At 51.2% G+C, this 18,814-nt stretch overlaps 1 protein-coding gene and 1 long non-coding RNA gene across 4 annotated transcripts in view; one reads left to right on the forward strand and one right to left on the reverse strand.

Annotated features, from left to right (window-relative positions):
• The window catches only part of LOC309658057, a 271,553-nt gene that overhangs the window by 57,457 nt on the left and 195,282 nt on the right, over positions 1 to 18,814 (forward strand). The gene's annotated exons all lie outside the window — the stretch shown is intronic.
• The window catches only part of KDM4A (lysine demethylase 4A), a 41,265-nt gene that overhangs the window by 8,152 nt on the left and 14,299 nt on the right, over positions 1 to 18,814 (reverse strand). For all 3 annotated transcript variants that reach the window (XM_082455022.1, XM_082455024.1, XM_082455023.1), the window contains 8 exons: positions 17,820 to 18,205; positions 9,199 to 9,319; positions 5,738 to 5,919; positions 3,989 to 4,193; positions 3,441 to 3,517; positions 2,695 to 2,750; positions 928 to 1,036; positions 400 to 585 (listed from right to left, as the gene is read on the reverse strand). In XM_082455022.1, coding sequence (XP_082311148.1) covers positions 400 to 585; positions 928 to 1,036; positions 2,695 to 2,750; positions 3,441 to 3,517; positions 3,989 to 4,193; positions 5,738 to 5,919; positions 9,199 to 9,319; positions 17,820 to 18,205 — 1,322 coding nt within the window. The remainder of the gene's footprint in view (positions 1 to 399; positions 586 to 927; positions 1,037 to 2,694; positions 2,751 to 3,440; positions 3,518 to 3,988; positions 4,194 to 5,737; positions 5,920 to 9,198; positions 9,320 to 17,819; positions 18,206 to 18,814) is intronic.

Genomic DNA, 18,814 nt, shown 5'->3' on the forward strand with positions numbered 1-18,814 from the left:
CTTCACCGTTCAGAGAAGTGCAAAAATGACTACTGTATGGGGGTTAATGGTTAACTCTTCTTCCCATCAGTTCACAACATTTACAGAGCTTCTGCGATGTCCCTGACACTGTGTTAAGTATAGAGACACCCAGATTAACAAGCCATGGACCCTCAAGGAGTTTATCCAGGAGGAGAGGCAAACAAGGAATCAACCACAAGCAGTTGGTTCCACTGGATTAGGAAGCACAAAGCAGGAAGTAGAGGATGGACAGGGGCCATCTCCTAATCCCACACTCATTAGCAGTCTCCAAGAAGCACAGCGCTTGAGGAAATACTTGCTGACACAATAAATGGAGAGCCTGCAGAGAAAATGATCCTGGAAACCGTCGAGAGGACTCTAGAATGGCGCCCTCCTCACCTCCAAATTAGGGATCTTGTGCCGAAAGCAGGTAATAAAGACAACAAAAGGCCAGTCATCTGGCTGCATCATCACGCCTGCAGCCTGAGCACAGCTCACGTGGAAGGCAGTTGGGCAACGGCCATGAGAACACTGCACACAGCAGCCAGCAGTTCTTTTCCTCCGTTTCTTACAGAAGACACATTTCTACAACACAGGAGAAGCAGGCCAATGATTCTGGGAACTAGGATGGTCTCCTCTACTGTACCCGCACCCAAACGCACAGAGCCCTATGAGCAAGAGCCCACCCCCTTCCCAAAACACGAGGGTACACGCACCCTCTGTTAATCTCGTGTCCGGTCACAGGCATCCTCACTAAGTAGTTTTAACCGGAGGGGGAGAATCATAAACCATGACCAAAACTGAGGGGTAAAGGATGGCCACTGGGTCAACCAGGCGATGCCCTCCTAAACGCTATGTTCCCCTCTATCCAGAGACTCGGAAACAGGGAAAGAATGTAGGATCACAGGCCCATCTCTTTCTGCTTACCAGTTTGAAGCGGGGCAGGGGAATTTTGCTCACATCCACTGGACTTCTTTCTGCAATGTTGACAAATCTCGCTTCCAGAATCGCCACTGCACATGAGACATGGACCCACCTGCCAAAAGGCAAAGGCCACCTCAGCCCCCCTCCAGCTCCAAGGCCCTGTGGCCTTCTCTTCTAACATGGGCCTGTCTATAGCGTTTCCTCCCTTACCCAGCGTGACCACTGGACTTCCCAGCAAGTTCCTGGGACCCAGTGAGGTAAGACCAGAAGCATCTCCACGCTGAGGAAGTGGAAGAAGGTCCCCACCACAACGTCCCAGGTCAGCGCAGGGTCACACTTCTGACACACTCACTCACCGCCTGTTGCAACAGGAACAGAGCCACAGCTAATTGCGTGTGGCAGGTTCCAGGGAGTGAGAATAAATTAGAGAGCCCCATACACACCTCTTTTACCAGAGGACCTGGGCACTTCCTCAAAATATCTCCAGCTGCGCTCCAATGTGCCGGTAATCCCAGCCCTCCCCCTCCAGGCCTTTGCCCAGACCTTTCCCCGGGCCGTGACCTCTCCCTTCTGCTCCCTTCCTCCACCTGAGACTCACTCTTTAAGGTCTGGCCCTAGCCCCACTTACTCTGAGAGGTCTGTTCAACGGACATCCTTAGAGAATTATTAAAGTAAGTTCTGGGCATTTGGGGAAACTGACACGCACCAAGATGAGATTAACTAAGATGGTGAAAACTCCCAGGATCAAGCCACGTGAAAACCTACGACAGACAGCGTCGGGGCTGCGTGGAAGCCACCTGCAGTGTGTGAGTGGGAACAGGTTTGTCTTGCGTGCCCCTGGAGGGCAGACCAAGGATCATGAGGTAAAGGTGGGAGGTGCAAGCAGAGCCCTTTGCATTGCAAAAAAGGAAGAACTTTAACAGCACTATCTTGCAATTCTGAGGAACACGGTGACCTCAAGTCACGGCAGCAAGTGCCTTTAGAGGAGTGGAAGTGGCAAGCAAAGCAGCCATCTATCTGGAACAGCATGAAGGGGATTCCTGTGAGGCAGGATGCCAGGCGGTGTGTGTGCTTTAAGTTCCCACAGGATTTTAGCTGGAAGCAGGGTCTTCACTGCTGGTTCCCCAACGACCTGGGAGTACTCTCCCCTAAGCAGCCGGTCTTCAGGGCGAAAACCTCATTCACCTTACATTTATTTCTACCTCTGAACCACTGAGCCATGACGAAGCACAAAAATTCAGCTCAGTGAAAGCGGGCTGCCGGACGGCCAAGAAGCCCAGCTGTGGGCTGAGTACCCAGAACCCTCTGTAGAATCGACTGAGTAGTGGGTAGGCATGGCTGGGCTCTCCTCAATGTCCCACTGTCCTTCTTAAGGACAGTCGCCCTCATTCCGAACAACCAGGGAGTCTGCCTGCAGGAAGGGCTCACTAGCTCACAGCCGTGGCCACCTCTGTACCAGCCCCAGCTGTAACAAGGTAACTGTCCTCACTTCCGCCACGAAGCCCCCGCATCATCTTCACAGGGTCTTCGTACCCTCGTGAGTCCATCTTAGCTCCTCCAAAAGGAGGACGTTACGTACAAGGCTGCCTCAGAGGGGAAGCTCGGGTTGGAAAGTTCTGGGACTGCTCGGCTTCCCATCCTTAAAATTAGTCTTGGAGATGCTATTTCAGCCCCAAACAACGTGCTTCCCAAATCCTCCTCAGTCACACCGACGACAGCCACTGCCCTGGCGGTGTGCCCACACTCGGCTTCAGAGCCCAGGGAACTCACCTGTCGTCATTGGCTCTCTGCAGGGCTCCTCCTCGCAATGAGCACAAGCAGCAGTCCTGCCAAGAAGACGGGCAGGAAGAGTGGTCACCACCGAGTCACTACCATCCCATCTGCTCTCCCCGCCACTTCCTGCGGGCCACGGTAGCCTCCACGTGAGAAAGCGGCCCACAGCATGCGGGGCCTCGCCTGCACAGCCCTTGTAACCAGGACTGCCCTGCAGGAAGACAGGGAGGCCACTCGGGGCTGAAGTGCACCAATGATTCTCCTGACTTAACTTAATCGTCTTCGCTGGTACTGTTAACAACAACTGTAAGCAAAGTCATGAGTGATACCCTGCTCAAGCAGGGGGCATTACAGGGCTCGGACTGCCTGCTATGTGGGTACTGCCAGGTTCCAGAGAGAGGGGAGGAGTGAAGAGAAAGCTACCAAATGAACCATCTGAGCCCCATTCTGATGCTCCAACCGGATGGCTCAATTCTTTACAGGAGGTTATGGTCCATCCACAGGAAAACCTCTACTTGGTCCTGACACAAGGAAGCAAACACAGCTTCCAGACTCCATCGTGCCCTGCCACAGGTGGGCAGCACACACTCTCACTGTCGTGGGGATTTACTCCGACAATGCTCACTGACATCACTGTGTACCAGGCACCGCACAGACCCCTGGGACGTAGAGTCCGCGTGAAACAGTCTGGTCCTGAGCGAACTTGTCTCACAGGGAGACAGCAACAGCACGGAAGCACTCACCTCTTCCAGGGCATTGGCCGAACACCGAGAACACATCCAGTCTTCAGAAGCCTTTGCAGGGGGGACCCCGTAGCAACCTAACAGGGACACCGAGGTGAGCAAATTAAACCCAGAGGCCAGAGTCAGAAGGTAGACCTGCAACTCTTTTCCAAACACTACTTCCCAAAGCTACAACCAAATCTTACAGAAACCCCTGAATTCTAGCATCAAGGCCCCCACGGGTTAGCCATACAGTATGGCCCCCAGTCTCAAAAAGTCAGAAACTAGATTCACTGCTACCAACACCTAGCGAGCAGCAGAGACTAATTCCCTCCCGGTATCTACAATCAAGGGGACAGCCCAGGGTAGACAGTGCAAGCACGGAGCCCAGAGTCATAGGAAACTCAGACTCAATCAGCACCAAACTCCAAGAAGAGACACATAAGCAATCTGCACTGGGGGGCTGGGGAGGTCACTGGGAGGTCGCAGGGAGGCCAACAGGCGGCAGGACTTCCAGTCAGACGCCCCCACCCCTGGGACCAGACGCAGAGAAGAAGTGAGGCACTCACTGGCGTGGACCCGGACGCTGCACTTCTTGCAGGACACTAGGATGCTGGTGCCGTCCTCCTCTAGGTAAGGGGTGGACAGGTTGATGTCCGTGCTACACCCAGTCGAGGTGAAGCACATTTCTGGAATCAGTGGCTTGGTCCTCTGCTTCTGGGGCGCTAAATCTGGAGCACTGCCACAGTTCTGACTAAGGCTTCCAAACTCCACCTAAGGAGGGAGCAAGTGCACACCTCAGTGAACAGCCCCATGTCCTCAGCTCTCCGCCTGCCCCGTCAGCAGAAAGCTGCTCTCTTCCTGACAGGGCACCTGCTACGGCTCCTGGGTGCACAGCCACTATCCCAGAGCCTCTAACTGAAGTCACCTCCAATGACTCCAATTCAATTTCTCACAGCAGCATCAAACAAAGGCCCCCAGGGACAAGTGAGAAAAGGAAGCGAGGTAAGAGGCAACTGGGATTTCAATCTTCCCAAACCAAGTGGTACTAAAATGCACTGAGAGGCTGGCAAGGCTGCTCTTGGCGGCTCCCCGCTGCGATGCACAGCATGGGGGCCCCACCCAGGGAGAGGCCCCAGAGCAGGTGCTTCCGTGGGCCAGCACTGATTTCCTCTCGGGGCCCATGTCAGCAGTCACCTGAGCTGCAGCACTGTCACATGGCTGGAGCCCCGAGATCCGCTCCTGGCTTGGGGCCCCTTCGGGAAGAACATTATGTCCATGTACTTCCCTTGGCAAACAGCCTGACTGCAAGAATCTGCCGCTTCTGCCGCTGGATGGCACCATCACCCCGGTTCCAAGGACGGGGCCCAGAAACATGTCACCCCCCAAGCCTATGCCATTCATGAAACTCTGAGCCCCACTCAGCAGATCTACTGGCAGTACAGCCTGGCCATCTGCCTGCTTCCCTCACAGGTAAGGGCACATTGAGATCTTTTGGGTTTGCTTTTGGTCAGTGGAAAGAAGGAATGAGTTACTAACTTAAAAGTACTCTGGTCTGAAGTTTCATTCTTTGGCAAACATGAACCTGGGGCCCTGCCAGGCTCAGTGGCAGCCATGCTACTCTAACCACCATCAGGGGACTGGTTCTCTACATGCCACCCTGTGTAGGTCCCAGCTGAGACTGACCTGGTCATCTGGCACATGCGATCTGTGGGTGCCTTCCTGGCCTCCTAGAGCTGGACCCAAAGAGACCCATGACGGTGAAGCCATCAAATGCCCCAGGAGTGGGAGGGGCACGGCTAAGCTCAGCCAGGGTGCTTTCCCATCCCCCTCCCTCCTGCAGGCCCTCTGCTCCTACACCTCCCAAATTCCCTTCCACTATTGCCAACATCCGCGGTGGCAATGGGAAAGGAAAGAAGAGACAACACTGGAGGATCTGGCTCTTCACCTGCCGTTCAGAATGATTTAAAGAAATCCCCTGCTCTCCAGACTGACGGGCAAGGTCGACAAACCACCTGGAAGGAATCATCACTGACTAGAATAACAAAAGAGCAGTTCCCTCAGCAAACAGTGTGAGTGCCAAGGGCAGCAGGGAATCCCCCAGAGCTTAAGCCACACCCTCAGCTCTTCCCCAAAGCACTCTCAAGTGAACACCCGCATTGCTGCGTGGCTATCTGCCTGGTGAAGCCTTTCCAACACAGGGATGGGGCCGAAGACACTAGGAAAACATGCCTTTCCCAAGCTATGTCCCCACCATTAAACCTAGCTTTCCTCTGAGCGCTGGTCCCGGGTAAACAGAGGGGATGTGGTGGGCTTACCTGATGGTAAGTCTGAAAGATCATGCAGACGGCGCAATGAGGGGCCTGCTGGGCCATGGCCTCGTTGAATTCCTTTTCGGCCTCAAAGTTTGGAGGTCGGTTCTGCCACAGCTGGCTCAGGGGCTTGGCCCAGGCCTCCGTCTCCTCAGCCTCCTCCTCGGGGGTCCCCTGTTCTGATACATCTAGAGGAGGAAGCAGGGGCGTGAGTCAGTCAGCACCAGCCCTGCACATCTATGGCTCTGTCCGGAGAGCCGACGAGCTCAGCCCAGGCTTCTGGTCCCAGGTTTGGACTAACCCAAGATCCTATGGGTGACAAAGGCAAAGGGCAGAGGCGATCTGCAAAAGACTCCTTCAGTACTTGGATGATGTTGTGGGGAGCCCTGCAATCCACGGCTACAGCCCCTCCAATGACCTTCTCACTCCTTCCCAGACAGGCGTACTTTCTAAGAGACCCTGGAGTCCTATGCTGAGTAGCCCAAGGAAAGCTCTGGAACATACCTATGGAAGATACCCATTTATGTGTTTACTCCCTGCAACCCAAGCTCAGAGCAAATAAATAGTTATCTCCTCCGCCTTCAGTCAAGTTTAATCCAAAGGCATCTGGCAGCTGCCAGTACGTGTGACCTCGGTGAAGGGTACCATAGCGTACTTAAGCCGATGCAGACAATTAAAATCAACCCCTGTAAGCCCCGTCAATCAGGCCTAGCCAGGAGCCGTGGTGCCAAAATCCAAGCACAGATATTTTCTGCATCCTGGCCAGAACAAGAGTGACCGAGACAGGAGGGAAGAAACAGAAACGGACTGCTCACAATCACAACAGAAAAATTACCACACTGGCATCTGCTCCACTTATAAAACCAAAAGTGGCCAAGAATCGTTCTACTTGTGAATACTGAACAAATGATGAAAATGTTCACTATGTTAAATGAAAACTGTAGGAATCAAAATTTTACAGTTTACAGAGATAAAACTTCATTGAGCTATACAGTTAAGGCATATGTACTTCACTGAATATGTTATGCCTCAATTGAGAAAAAATGTTTTCAGTGGAGAGAGGGGTATGTGAGACTAAAAGAGACTAAAGAAATGCAGTGCGTGACCCTAGTTTGGTTCATACTGGTTTAAAGGGAAAAAGCTATAAAAACACATTTTTAGAATGAGCAGGGAAAGATGAATATGGACTGAGAATCAGAGGACATTATGAAGTTACTGCTTACTTTCCGAGGTGTAATGACAGTGGATTTTATACAGGAGACAATCCTCCTTAGGAGATGCCTATCGGTGCACTTTAAGTGAAGTGACTTGACGCCTACAGCTGACTTTCAAATGATACAGCAAATATGCATGTACTTGTTCGTACAAAGCAATGCATAGGGAGAGACAAGTGATTATGGCAAAATGGCAACAGCTGTTGAATACTGGCAGCGACACACAGTATTCTTATTGTTTCAACTTTTCCACGTTTGAAATTTTTTAATCATAAAAAGTTTGAGGGAGGTATATTATGACCTCACGTTATTATAAAAAGACATACATGGACATAATTTAACATCTAACAAGGACAATCAGGAAGATTAACACATTAAAGTGTTCACGGTAGTCATCTCTGTGGGGTAATCTTGCTGTCCTCTTTGTAACTTTTTCTGCTTCCCCAGTTTTCTACAGTCTACATTGCTTTAGCGCATTGGGGAGAAATCAAGAAGCTAGGCTGCTGCGACCCAGAGGATCTGAGACCCCCACAGGGGCTGGAGGAAGACCCCCGGAGGGCTTCTAAGACTCTGCATGGAAGTCTGCCTCCTTCTGGCTACAAGGTCTGAAGAGGCTTTCCCCACCCAGCTTATCATGATCTTTCTACCCAGGAAAACAGTAGAGACGGGCATCGACATCAGATCAGAAAGGGAACGTGAGGCTCGTGGAGCAGAGGAAGGGCTGATGAGACTCTGGGCTTTCCGTGGGCGCAGGCAAGGACAGGACAGGGTAGGAGGAGGCTGGGCATCAGGCAGCAGTAAAAAGGGGCCTGGTCACTGGCAGATCTTACGGGGTCTGTGGGCTCCGGGCAGCACAGGAGACCACACTGCACTGATGGCAATCACTCCCTGAGCTCCAGTTCTCCTCTGCCTCCCTGCCTACTCCCCTCTGTCTCCTTCACAGGCTCCTCTTCCTCAGTTTTCCTAACCCCAGCCTCTGTGCTCTCTCCCCGAGCAGCCACATTTAATAGAGATAACAAATACCACCTCCACACACCCCAAGCAACGCCAGAACCCAGGGAGGCACTCAGCTCAGGCTTCCTCTTCCTACCACCCTCACAGCTCCACGTCAGGTTGCCAAATCCAGTGGACTTTATCCTCCCAACAGGTTCTCCACTTCCCCTCCCCCACCCCTACCTCCACCGTCCTAGTTCAGACCCTCATATCTCACAGAGGCCATGACAAAAGCCCTCTGCTCCTAAGATGCAATCCCTAGAAAAAAATTTTTTTAATTAATTTATTAATTTATTATTTATTTTTGGCTGTGTTGGATCTTCATTGCTGTGCGTGGGTTTTCTCTAGTTGCGGCGAGCCGGGGCTACTCTTCGTTGCAATGTGCGGGCTTCTCATCGCAGTGGCTTCTCTTGTTGCAGAGCACGGGCTCTAGGTGCGCACGCTTCAGTAGTTGTGGCACGCAGGCTTCAGCAGTTGTGGCTCGCGGGCTCTAGAGCACAGGCTCAGTAGTTGTGGCGCACGGGCTTAGCTGCTCTGCGGCATGTGGGATCTTCCCGGACCAGGGCTCGAACCCGTGTCCCCTGCATTGGCAGGTGGATTCTTTACCACTGCACCACCAGGGAAGTCCAGGAACAATCTTTCTAATGCAACTCCAACTGCATCACCCCTCTGCTTAAAACACTTCCAAGGCTCGGAACGCCCACGGGCAAAGTACTCTGGCTCACGACCACCTCTCTCCTCCTCCTCTGCCCATCTCACCCTGGCCTGGCCCTGTAACGCCAGCCGCAGCAAGCTGGTTCCTCTGAATATACCTTCATGCTTGTCTTTGCCATGGTTACTGGCGCTGTCCCGTCTGCCTGGATTAACATCTCCTCCCTTTAGATCAGTGCATTACCCTGTGAGCTTCTTGAGGGCAGGGACACATCTCAGTTATCTTTGTCGCCACACATTCAGCACAGGGCTTGGCATCAGTGACAGAACCTGCTATCCTGAAAAATCAGCCTTGGACCTCCTAAGAGAGGGAAGAACTTGCATCCAATTATCCCGTATTAGGCACATTCCAAGACACTCAAACATATAATGAAATCTGATTATAAATCTCATATCCTGAAATCCTACCCTCTTTATGGAGTATCTGGGAGAAGAGCTAAGCCACAGGCCCACCCCTGGCCCTCAGCCTGGCCTCCTGAGGTCCTGTCGGAGGAGGTCCTGATGCAGTGAGAGCGGCTTTCCTCTGGTAAGAGTGAAAACAACACTTACCATCATCGCTGACGCAATCCTGCAACACGAGTGGGTGGTGGCGGGGGAGCTTGCTTAAGGGCTGACGACGGCCCTTGGACTTCTTACTCTCCTCCAGGGAAAACATGTATTCATCCGCAACCTGGGCAAACCACAAGAAGGAATCAAGTTGGTCTTGCCTCCACTTCGGGACACAGCAGAAGTCAGTCTTACAATGAAAACCAAGAGAAAGAGCGGGGCAGAGAGACACAGAGAAATGTAAAACCCAATATGGAAAACACCTGACTTCGAAAAAGCCAAAACGACAGTGTCATGCAAACCAGTGTAAACCAGGATTATGTAAACCATTTAAGGCAAAATTTGTGCCTAGTCAAGTGTGGGTCCTGGCCTTCTCAGAAGCAGGCTGAAACAAATGTACCAAAAATAAACCTACTCCAGCTCTAAAGAAGAGCCCCTTCCTTCAGCTCACTGACATGCGTCCGCGTCTGAGAGCCCCAGAGGCCCCTTTCCTTGGACCAGGAGGCCAGTAGCACCTGTTACAAAGTACCAGGCAGCTGGGCCAAACAGGTTTGAAAGGCCAGAGCACATTCAAAGGGGTGAGGAGTAGCGGACCCATTAAAAAGAAAGTAGGTCACTTCTCCTCATGCACTGTCAAGACCTCAGCTCTAGCTGATACTCTTTGATCCTCTTCTCCAGGGGAGAACATCAGCCAAGACAGAGAGCGCCTCTGAAACTCTGGCCCAGCTGCAGAAAGAAAGGTTGATTTAACGCTGCATTCACATAATGTCAGAGCAAATGTAATTAGGTTTAAGGGGTACAGGACTGAACCAGTAATACCACATCAGAGCTTCCTTCTAACCAACATATTTAACACTTGGTTATACTGACAGTAGGAGACACAGGTTATAGCAAAACCCACTGAGCAAAGAAATGAGGCCTGGAAGAGGGCCACTTTGCAACCGTGACCAAAACCAATGCCTTAGAGCGCTGCAGAGAAGTGTCAGCACTGCAGTGCCACCTTGGAGAAGGGACACTGGGCCTGCAGACTCCACGTGCAACTACACAGAACCCCAGGACCTAAGGCCCACACTTGGAATGTCAAGAAAAACCAAATGCTGAGCAGGTCACATGCAGGTAGTAGAGCCTGCTCTTCTAAACATAAACTGAGGGTCTATTTGCCTATTCATTCAACAAATATTTACCGAGACTCTACGGAGTCGGAAGGTCTGCCCGGGGAAGGAAGGTGTGAAGAGATGGGAATGCTAGGATGTGCTCCCCGCTTACGTGAGTGATGACGCGCACGGCAGCGTGCCATGCGGTGGAGGAGTGAGGATGGTAGGGATCTCCTACCACTGAGGTCCACGAAAGGCTAACACAAGCACACACTTTAATCAGCCCTGAGCTACACCGACAGTCTAAAGCAGCAGTTTCCAAAATGTACATCAAGAGGCCTGAGAAAGCCTCCATCAGAGTGAACAGGTGGGGCTCCGTTCCAACACACAACAGCCCTGCTTTTGATTTACATTTTTTAAATGAGTAAGAGATCACTTAAAGAAGGGGTTCTTTGTCTAAAACAAACTGGAAGTACCAAATTTATCTGACAGTGTTACCAGGGAAATAAAAAACGTAGGGACATGCACCCCAACACACGTATACTTACTGATGAATTATATACACTAATGTACTTTAAAACAAAACACTTTAAAACAAAAATAGACTGTAAAAGGATTAAGATAAAAATAAAGTTCCATTATTTGATTCCTGCATGCCCATAATCTTCTTACATCCGCTACTACGAAGACCACCTAGATAACAGGCCTAAATGTGAGATGTGGCAGAGACCAGGAAGTAAAGGCATGAGAATAAAGGAACCAATGATGGTGGGGATTTCCAGCCTGGGTCTCCAAGGTGAGAGAGACTAAGAGGGCTCCTGTGGACGAGGGGGGAGTGGTAACAAGCCAAGTCAGTCAAGTTAAACGTGCTGCGATGGTACACACAACACCTACCTGTGGATCCTTCATCTGGAAATACCCAGGGGGCACGAAGAAATTCAGCCTGGGAGTTCAGAAAGGAGGTCAGAGCAAGAGCTGTGGATTTGGGAATCCTCAACATCAGGCTCAGAATTTAAATCATGCAATGGATGAGATGATCAGTGGAAGATAAAGTGACTGGAGACCAAGGCTTCCAGGACAGGAGTAAGAAGAAAGAGGAGATGCTGGGGGAAAGGGGCCCTCAAGTGGGAAATCCACAGTCCAAACACTACAGAAGAGCTGAGCAGGCAGTGGCCAAGGGACTCAGCAACTGGGAGGTGCCAGGACTCTTTTAGAGATAAGTTCCAGTAGACACACAATAAGGAACTAGGGAGTGAGTACACCACACAGACTATTTTTGCGAAGTCCAGGAAAGGAATGAGATGGTAGCTTGAGAAGGAAATTTCCTCCAATTGTATTTTAAGATAGGGGCTTTGTGAGTATGGTTTTATGGGCGGAGAAGAAGCTTGTCCCCCAAAGATGCAGAGTCCTAATAACCCCTGTGAATACATTAGGTTAACATGACAAAGAACTGTTAAGGTTGCTAATCAGATGACCATCATCCTGGATTATCTAGATGGGCCCAATGTATTCAAACAGCGCTTAATAATGGAAGAAGGAAGCAGAAGAGTCACTGTCATGAGAAAGACTTGGCCAGATGTTGCTGCCTTTAAAGGTGGAAGGCAAAGGCCATGGCCAAGGAATACGGGTGCCCCCAAGGAAGCTGGAAAGGGCAAGGAAATGGACTCCCCACAGAAAGGTACAGAGCCCTGAAGACACCTTGCCTTTAGCACCATGAGGCCTATTTCAGACTTCTGAACTGAAGAACAAGAAGATGGTAAATTTGTGTTAGGACACTAAGTTTGCGTAACTTGTTAAAGCAGCAACAGAAAATGAATATGGGGTAGGAGGTGGAGACGAATCATTTTATAGGCAAGCACTGGAGGAGGTAGCAGGGTCAGGACCAAGAACACCAGAACTTGGCTTCGGGAAAGGAGGAGGCCGCCTCTGTCCACATCCGTTTAACCAAAGGGCCTACTGCGTGCCCAGCAGATATGCCCAGCGTACCATGCCTGGTGCTGCGGCAACACAGAGATGGTGATATGGGATCTCTAACCTTAAGGGGCTTACGACCCAGCCAGAGTCTAAGTCTGCCCTTTCTGCTACCATCACTCTGCCTCTGACCAAAGCGGTCAGATCTACTCAAATATTTGAACATCCTTCCACATTTTCTCCTCTTCTGGCTAAATACTCCTCCTCCAATTCCTCACAGTGCTGCCTTTCCCTGCAATGTACTCCAATTTCTAACTTCCCGCAGGATTTAACAGAAAGAGCTGGGTTCAAATCCTCGTTCAACCATTTAGCCACGTGAGCCCGAGCAAGTGGCAACCCAGTAATAAAAGGGGGTAAAGAGCACTGCCCCTCAGAGCTCTTGGTGAGGACGGGGTGGGACGGCATGCAAGGTCTCCCAGGCCGCTGCTGGCAAGAGAGCTGGAGCTCCAGGCTCTCTCTTGAGTTCTCTGTTACCCCCGACACATGGGCAGCCAGGTCAAGGTCAACCCCCGACACATGGGCAGCCAGGTCAAGGTCAATGTTCCTGATGGGGCTTGTTCTGTACAAAGAACCAAGTGTTCTCTCTCCTTCTTTAGGGAACTCACTTTTTCAAAGCAGCCTGAACCAACAAGAACTTCTGCAGCAGACACGTTGCTGTGTGAAGACTCAGGCTGTGGTGCTTCGGCAGTCAGTCACCAGGGGCCCTTTTACCGTGGCCCCTGACACAAGACGGCAGCACGTAAACTGAATAGCAGACGGCCCGAATTACACCTTGGGGGACGCTCAAAGTGAGGGGAGGGGGCCCACAAGGGTGTTCTTCAAAACCCAGCTGTTTCCAGATATAGACACAATGCTATCAGACCTCTCCAGGGACAGGCAGAGTGCCTCAGCTTCTGCCCAAGCCTTGACTGTCAGTCTGCCATTCCACCCAATCAATCAACCCTCATGTCAGCTTCTTACTGGAGCTCAACTTCCATTCGTTCCACCCACATTTACAGAGGCTCCTGGGCCAGGCCCTGGGGACCACGCCGGTGCCACAAGAGGCAAGGCTGGATGTGGCCCAGTACCTGGCTCCTAGAAGTGCACCTGCACCCGCCTGTGCAACCGCACCGAGACCAAGACAACGTCTTAGACGAGGAGCAAAGTGCTGGAGGGACTGGAAAGAGAAAGGGACGCAGCTGAGAAGCAACGAAAGGTTTCCAGGAATACTGGCTTTTGAAAAGGAGCTGGGCCCAACGAGCACAGGACTGCTCCAGGACAGACAACTGCCTCTTCCCACCTCAAAACTATCTGCAGCCTGGTGAGGGCTGCACAAAATATGAAGGCACTTAAGAGGGAAGAGATATGGGAACATATGTGTATGTATAACTGATTCACTTTGTTATAAAGCAGAAACTAACACACCATTGTAAAGCAATTATACTCCAACAAAGATGTTAAAAAAAAAAAAACCAAAATATGAAGGCACTTAAGGCCCCTGAGCTGTACACTAAAAAAGGGTTAGCGTGATATTTTATGCCATGCATGTTTTACCACAACACCCACCTGTAGCCATCCTCTCCTGTGCCCACCTCTGCTGGAGACCCCAGCCCTCCCTCCTGCCAGAGCTCCCCCCGCCCCACCCCACCCTCATTATGTCCCACCGCCCCCTCTTCAACACAGGCCCACTCAGCCGGCTGCCACCGTCTTCCACCCTCTCCTCCCCGGCTCTGCACGCCCTCTCCTAGCTCCCTGAACCTCTGGCTGCTCTCTTCTGCTTGTCCTTTTCCTTCCCGGGCCCTCTACCAACACCCGCACTGTGAAAACTGCTCTTCACGTTCCACATGCCCCACGGGAGAACTCTCCCACACCCAGCGACACCCTCCAGGTGAAGGTGACTCCCAAAACTACACACCTCAGGTGTGTGTACGCACGTCTCCAATGCCTGCCTCACAAGCAGGTCGCACTCAGCATGCCCCAGGCTGAGCTCACACCTGAGTCACACTCAAATAACCCCTTCACTTTTCCTGCCACCTCCACCCTCCACCGATACACCCCTGTCCATCTGGTAAGTAACACGAGCCAGAATTCCAGGTCACCCCGGCACTGCTCTCCCACTCACCCCACACCAGCCCCCGGCCCCGGGCTCCCACCTTCCAAGCAGTCATTACCCCAGCTCCCCCCATCCACCCCCACCACCACCTCACGGCTCAGGTCCTCACCACCTCTCAGACTAAAGGAACAGGTTCCAAACTGATTTCCCTCTTGCAAACCATTTTTCCTCCTGTCCTAAAGGAGAAGTATTTGATTATAAAAATAACACGTATTCATAAAAAGTATTCAAACAATTTATAAATGCAGGAAGTAAAAATCATCTATAATTCCATCTTCAAGAGAACCTCTGCTGTTTCTAATTTTGCCTCCTTCTTCCCCAAAAAACCTTTATACTGCTTCCAAAATGATCTTTCAAGGCATCAATGCAAAGCTTAAAAAACGCTTCACTGGGCAATCCAAAGAACAACTGACAGTTTCTTTGAGTGAGTCAGTGGCAGGTGGACAGAGGGGCACTGCTCTAGATTAAGGCAGACTTAAGAGACATAATGAACAGACATAAGATGTAAGATTAATTAAATCTTGATTCAAACAAACCTACTGTAAAATAAATTTTGTTCAGACTACTGGGGAAATTTGATTGTGAACTGGGTATTAGATGATGCTACAGAATTTCTGTAATTTTGTTAGGTATAAAACAGCATGGTGATTAAGAAAACACCCGTATTTTTTAGAGGTACACACTGAAGTAGGGAAGAAATCACATGACATCCGGATTTGCTATAAAATACTTCAGCAAATAAAAAAAGGACAGTTGGGGACTTCCTTGGCGGTCCAGTAGTTAGGACTCAGCGCTTTCACTGCGCCAGAGGTTCAATCCCTGGTCAGGGAACTAAGATCCCACAAGTTGCACAGCCACAAAGAAGAAAAAAAAAAAGGACAGATGAAGTAAACGTGGCAAAATATTGACAACTGTTAGATCTTGACGATAAGTATTTGTAGTTCACTGTATTACACCATATGCATCTTTGTGTATTAAAAAACGTGTTATAGAAATCTTCAATCTCCAAAAACACATGGCAGGGAAACTTCCACTGCCCCCCACCCCCTGACTCTCAAGTCAAAGAGCCTCAGAACTCCAGGACCCGGCTCCTGACACGGCCCACCTGCACCTCCCAAGGCCTTCTCATCCCATATGCCTGAGACCAACAACACCACTGTGGACCCCCGACCTGCTCTGACCCTGGCAGGAGCCCCCAGCACCAAACAGAACCCTCTCCTCCCCTAGATTCCCGCTCCAATTTCATCCCATCCGCCCAGCATGCTCCCGCTAAGCTCCTTCCCCTGCTGTCTCTCTGCCTCCTCACCCCAACCCCAGGCCGAGCTGCTAACTCTTCCACTTGTGCTGCAATGATCATCACCAGGTACTAGAATTCCCTGCTCGCATCTATTTGCCTAGACTATGAGCTCCTTGAAGGCACAGTCCTAGCCCAGAGCAGGCGTACAAACCATTACAGAATAAAGCGAAGAGGACGCCAGCATGTCAAGGGGAGAGGTGGGAGAGATGGCAGGTGATGGAGCGGAGAAGTTATTACCATCAGGCTGCAGCTGAGGTCCACACACAAACAAAAAAGAACCAAGAAGACACGTTACGGTTTTGGGGCAGGGGTTGCACGAGAGAGGCGTGTCAGAGAGAAGCCTCCTCTCCCAGCATATTCCCGTGGGAGGAGTCCTGGCTTTCATTTTCTGGCATCTGCCTTTTGCAGAGGCAGTGCATTCCTGTGTGCACAACACACAGAAGGTGAGTGGGAAACGCTCTGCCACTGTGAGAGGGGCCTGAGTCGTCCAGGGCCACCTGTGACTAGGTGGGTCATCTGTCTAATTGAGGGTAAATGAGCGGCAGGGCTATTCGGCCACGGGTTAGAAGTCACTCTCTTCAACCATTTTAACCGGTAACAAAGCGGCATTCTGAGTGCCATGTGCCCGCCTCCTGTACCCATAACTTAACTGGTTCCTAATTTGGGAGGAAAAAAGATGGCTGTTATTTATGTATTGCTCCCACCACCAAAAAAAAAAAAAAAAGCCACAAAAAACTTGGCTCTGTGGTTAAGATTGCGTCAGCAGTAACATGTGGTCTGAACAACGCATTCAAGTGTCTAGTAAGTCCTTGCTATTGTTAGCGGCTTCTGTGGTTGTGAATTCAGCTGGAGGAAAGCAAGTCAGGAGGACAGGGCAAGAGAAGGACAGCGTGGCCTGCAGAGACAGCAGGATGCACAAGAGGGCACAGAGCTTTGGGAAGGATGGCTGGGATGCGGCCACAGGGAACCTAAGGGGTTCTGGTTTCCAAGCGGAAGAGCCCTCTCCTGCGGAAGCAGCCACAGGAGGGCAGAGGGAGCGGCGATCAGAGGCAACGAGAAGGCTGCACGGTGGTGTACGGTGGATCCCCACCCCACACGCCGTGTGAGAGGGAGGGGGGACCTTCAGGTGGAGAAAGGGGGTCTACAGAAACTGAGCCCGAGATTCAGAGAAGGCAGAAAGAAAAACGACATCGGGTGTTCAAGACAAGGGGAAAAACCAACCACAGAAAGGCACTGCTGAAAAAACTAGAGGAATTTTAAGTGTTAGTATTTCAGCCAAAGAAAAGATAAAGCCAACAAGCCAATTGTTAATATGAAAAAATAACAAGGGTACACGTGGGGCTCGTGACAGTATTCTATTTGCATATACTTTTAAAATGTTTCATAATAAAAACTTTTAGACGATAAGTTTTTCAAAGGTGAAGGGAAGGGAACGGGGAAGTCTGTGCTGACTTCTACTACCTGCCAGTGACCCCACTCCACCCCCAGCCTGGGCTGCAACTTACCCATAGGCTGCGAGGCTAGGGAGAGAGCAGGTCACCAGGGCAGGCCTGAGTCAGCTGCACCCAACGTGGCCCTGCTGTTTCCCACTCAGACCCACCAAACGCCTTTCTACACAGAACAAACAAAAGACAGAGTTTTTGGCAACAGCGTGTCCTGAGAGGAAGCCTGAACAGACATGTCCACGGTTACAGCTCTGGAGTTCATCCTGGCCTCCAAAACGATGCTGCGTTAGCAGTGTTATACTGGGAGGGGAAGAATGAAGAGGGGAGTAGAGGGAGAACTCCCAGGGGAGTCCAGGGTAAGAAAAAGCACCTCACCCCAACCCTCAAACCCTGCAACCACTACCACTCTAATCCTGGCCCCTAAGGCCAGGAGGGGCAGAGGATGCACCCAACTCAGCTGAAGATCCACCGAGGGCGGCCACTGAGGCTGCAAGGCAATTCTTTGGAACAACAGTCCCACAGAGATAAGAGAAAGAAACTCCGAGCAAAAGAACAAGCTGAAGTGACCCACTGCCACCTGGCTTTTGCTTGACACAATTGCAGACTGGCGGTCCATCCTGAGGGTCTCTCCTGCCATCTGGGACTCTGCAGCAGCCCAGCCCCAGAACCACCTCCCTCCCCAACACAGGAGGCCCCCTGCCCCCCACCCCACCCAGCACCCATACCTCGGCCAGCTCCCGCTCGTTGATGCTCCTGGTGGCACCCCCTTTCTTCCTCGTGCATGACTCTCCTGCGGTGATCCTGTCGTCCCCTTTGGCGTAGCTGTGCACAGTGAGGACTCCCGTTTGCCCCTGGGCTCGGCAGGACAGAGGCTCACTGGTTTCTGAATCGGAAGAAATAGAATCCCGTGAAGAACCAGAGCCCAGGCTGGAAGATGACTTCTTTTTGGAGCCTGAGAAAACGAGGCGACCCCCAAAAGAAACCGGATTCACAGAAAGGTCCAAGGCAGCCCCTTCCTGATCTTCCTCCTCTTCCTCCTCCTCCTCATCCTCCTCTTCCAGCTTGACATTTTTAAGCTCTTCAAATTTGACTTCGGTGGAGTCGGAATAATCTGAAACACACAGACACATTGGACAGAGCCCACTTTCTCTTGTGCTTCTGAACTTCAAGAAAGGCAGAGTGACAAGACCAAGGAACATGGGCAGCAAGTGAGGCCTGGCTCTGAACTCTGACTCCACCACCGACAGGGTCCCTGTGTGAACTGGGGCGAGCTGCTTAGCCTCTCTGGGCCTCCAGTTTCATCCTCTGTAACTTGAGGATACTACCACCTCTCTCCAGGGTTCTTAAGTAAGATTGCTGCGTGTAAGGTGGGAGCACAGCCTTGCACACAGCAGACACTCAGTTAAGTGGCAGCTGTCACTTCCTCATAAGTCTCCTGCAGCTCAGTAGAGACCCAGAGAAGCCAGGCTAGAAAAACCGCTCAACAGAAGGCAGCAGGGCCCCAGGGTCCAAGTCCATAGTGCTGACTGGCTCTCAGCAGACACTCCGAGGTCCTGTCGACGCAGAGATCCTCCAAGCCTGACCCAAGACTGATACAAGCCCCTTCCTAACACATCTATCCTCAACAACTGTCCTAGTGAACGCTTTCAAACACTGTACTGGACCGCACTGTCCTTTCCTAAAATACAAACAGCCTCTCAAGCCTCCCAATGAGCAAACT

Source organism: Balaenoptera physalus (genome assembly GCF_965194825.1).
Source record: "Balaenoptera physalus genome assembly, chromosome: 1".
NCBI classification, from domain to species: Eukaryota; Metazoa; Chordata; class Mammalia; order Artiodactyla; family Balaenopteridae; genus Balaenoptera; species Balaenoptera physalus.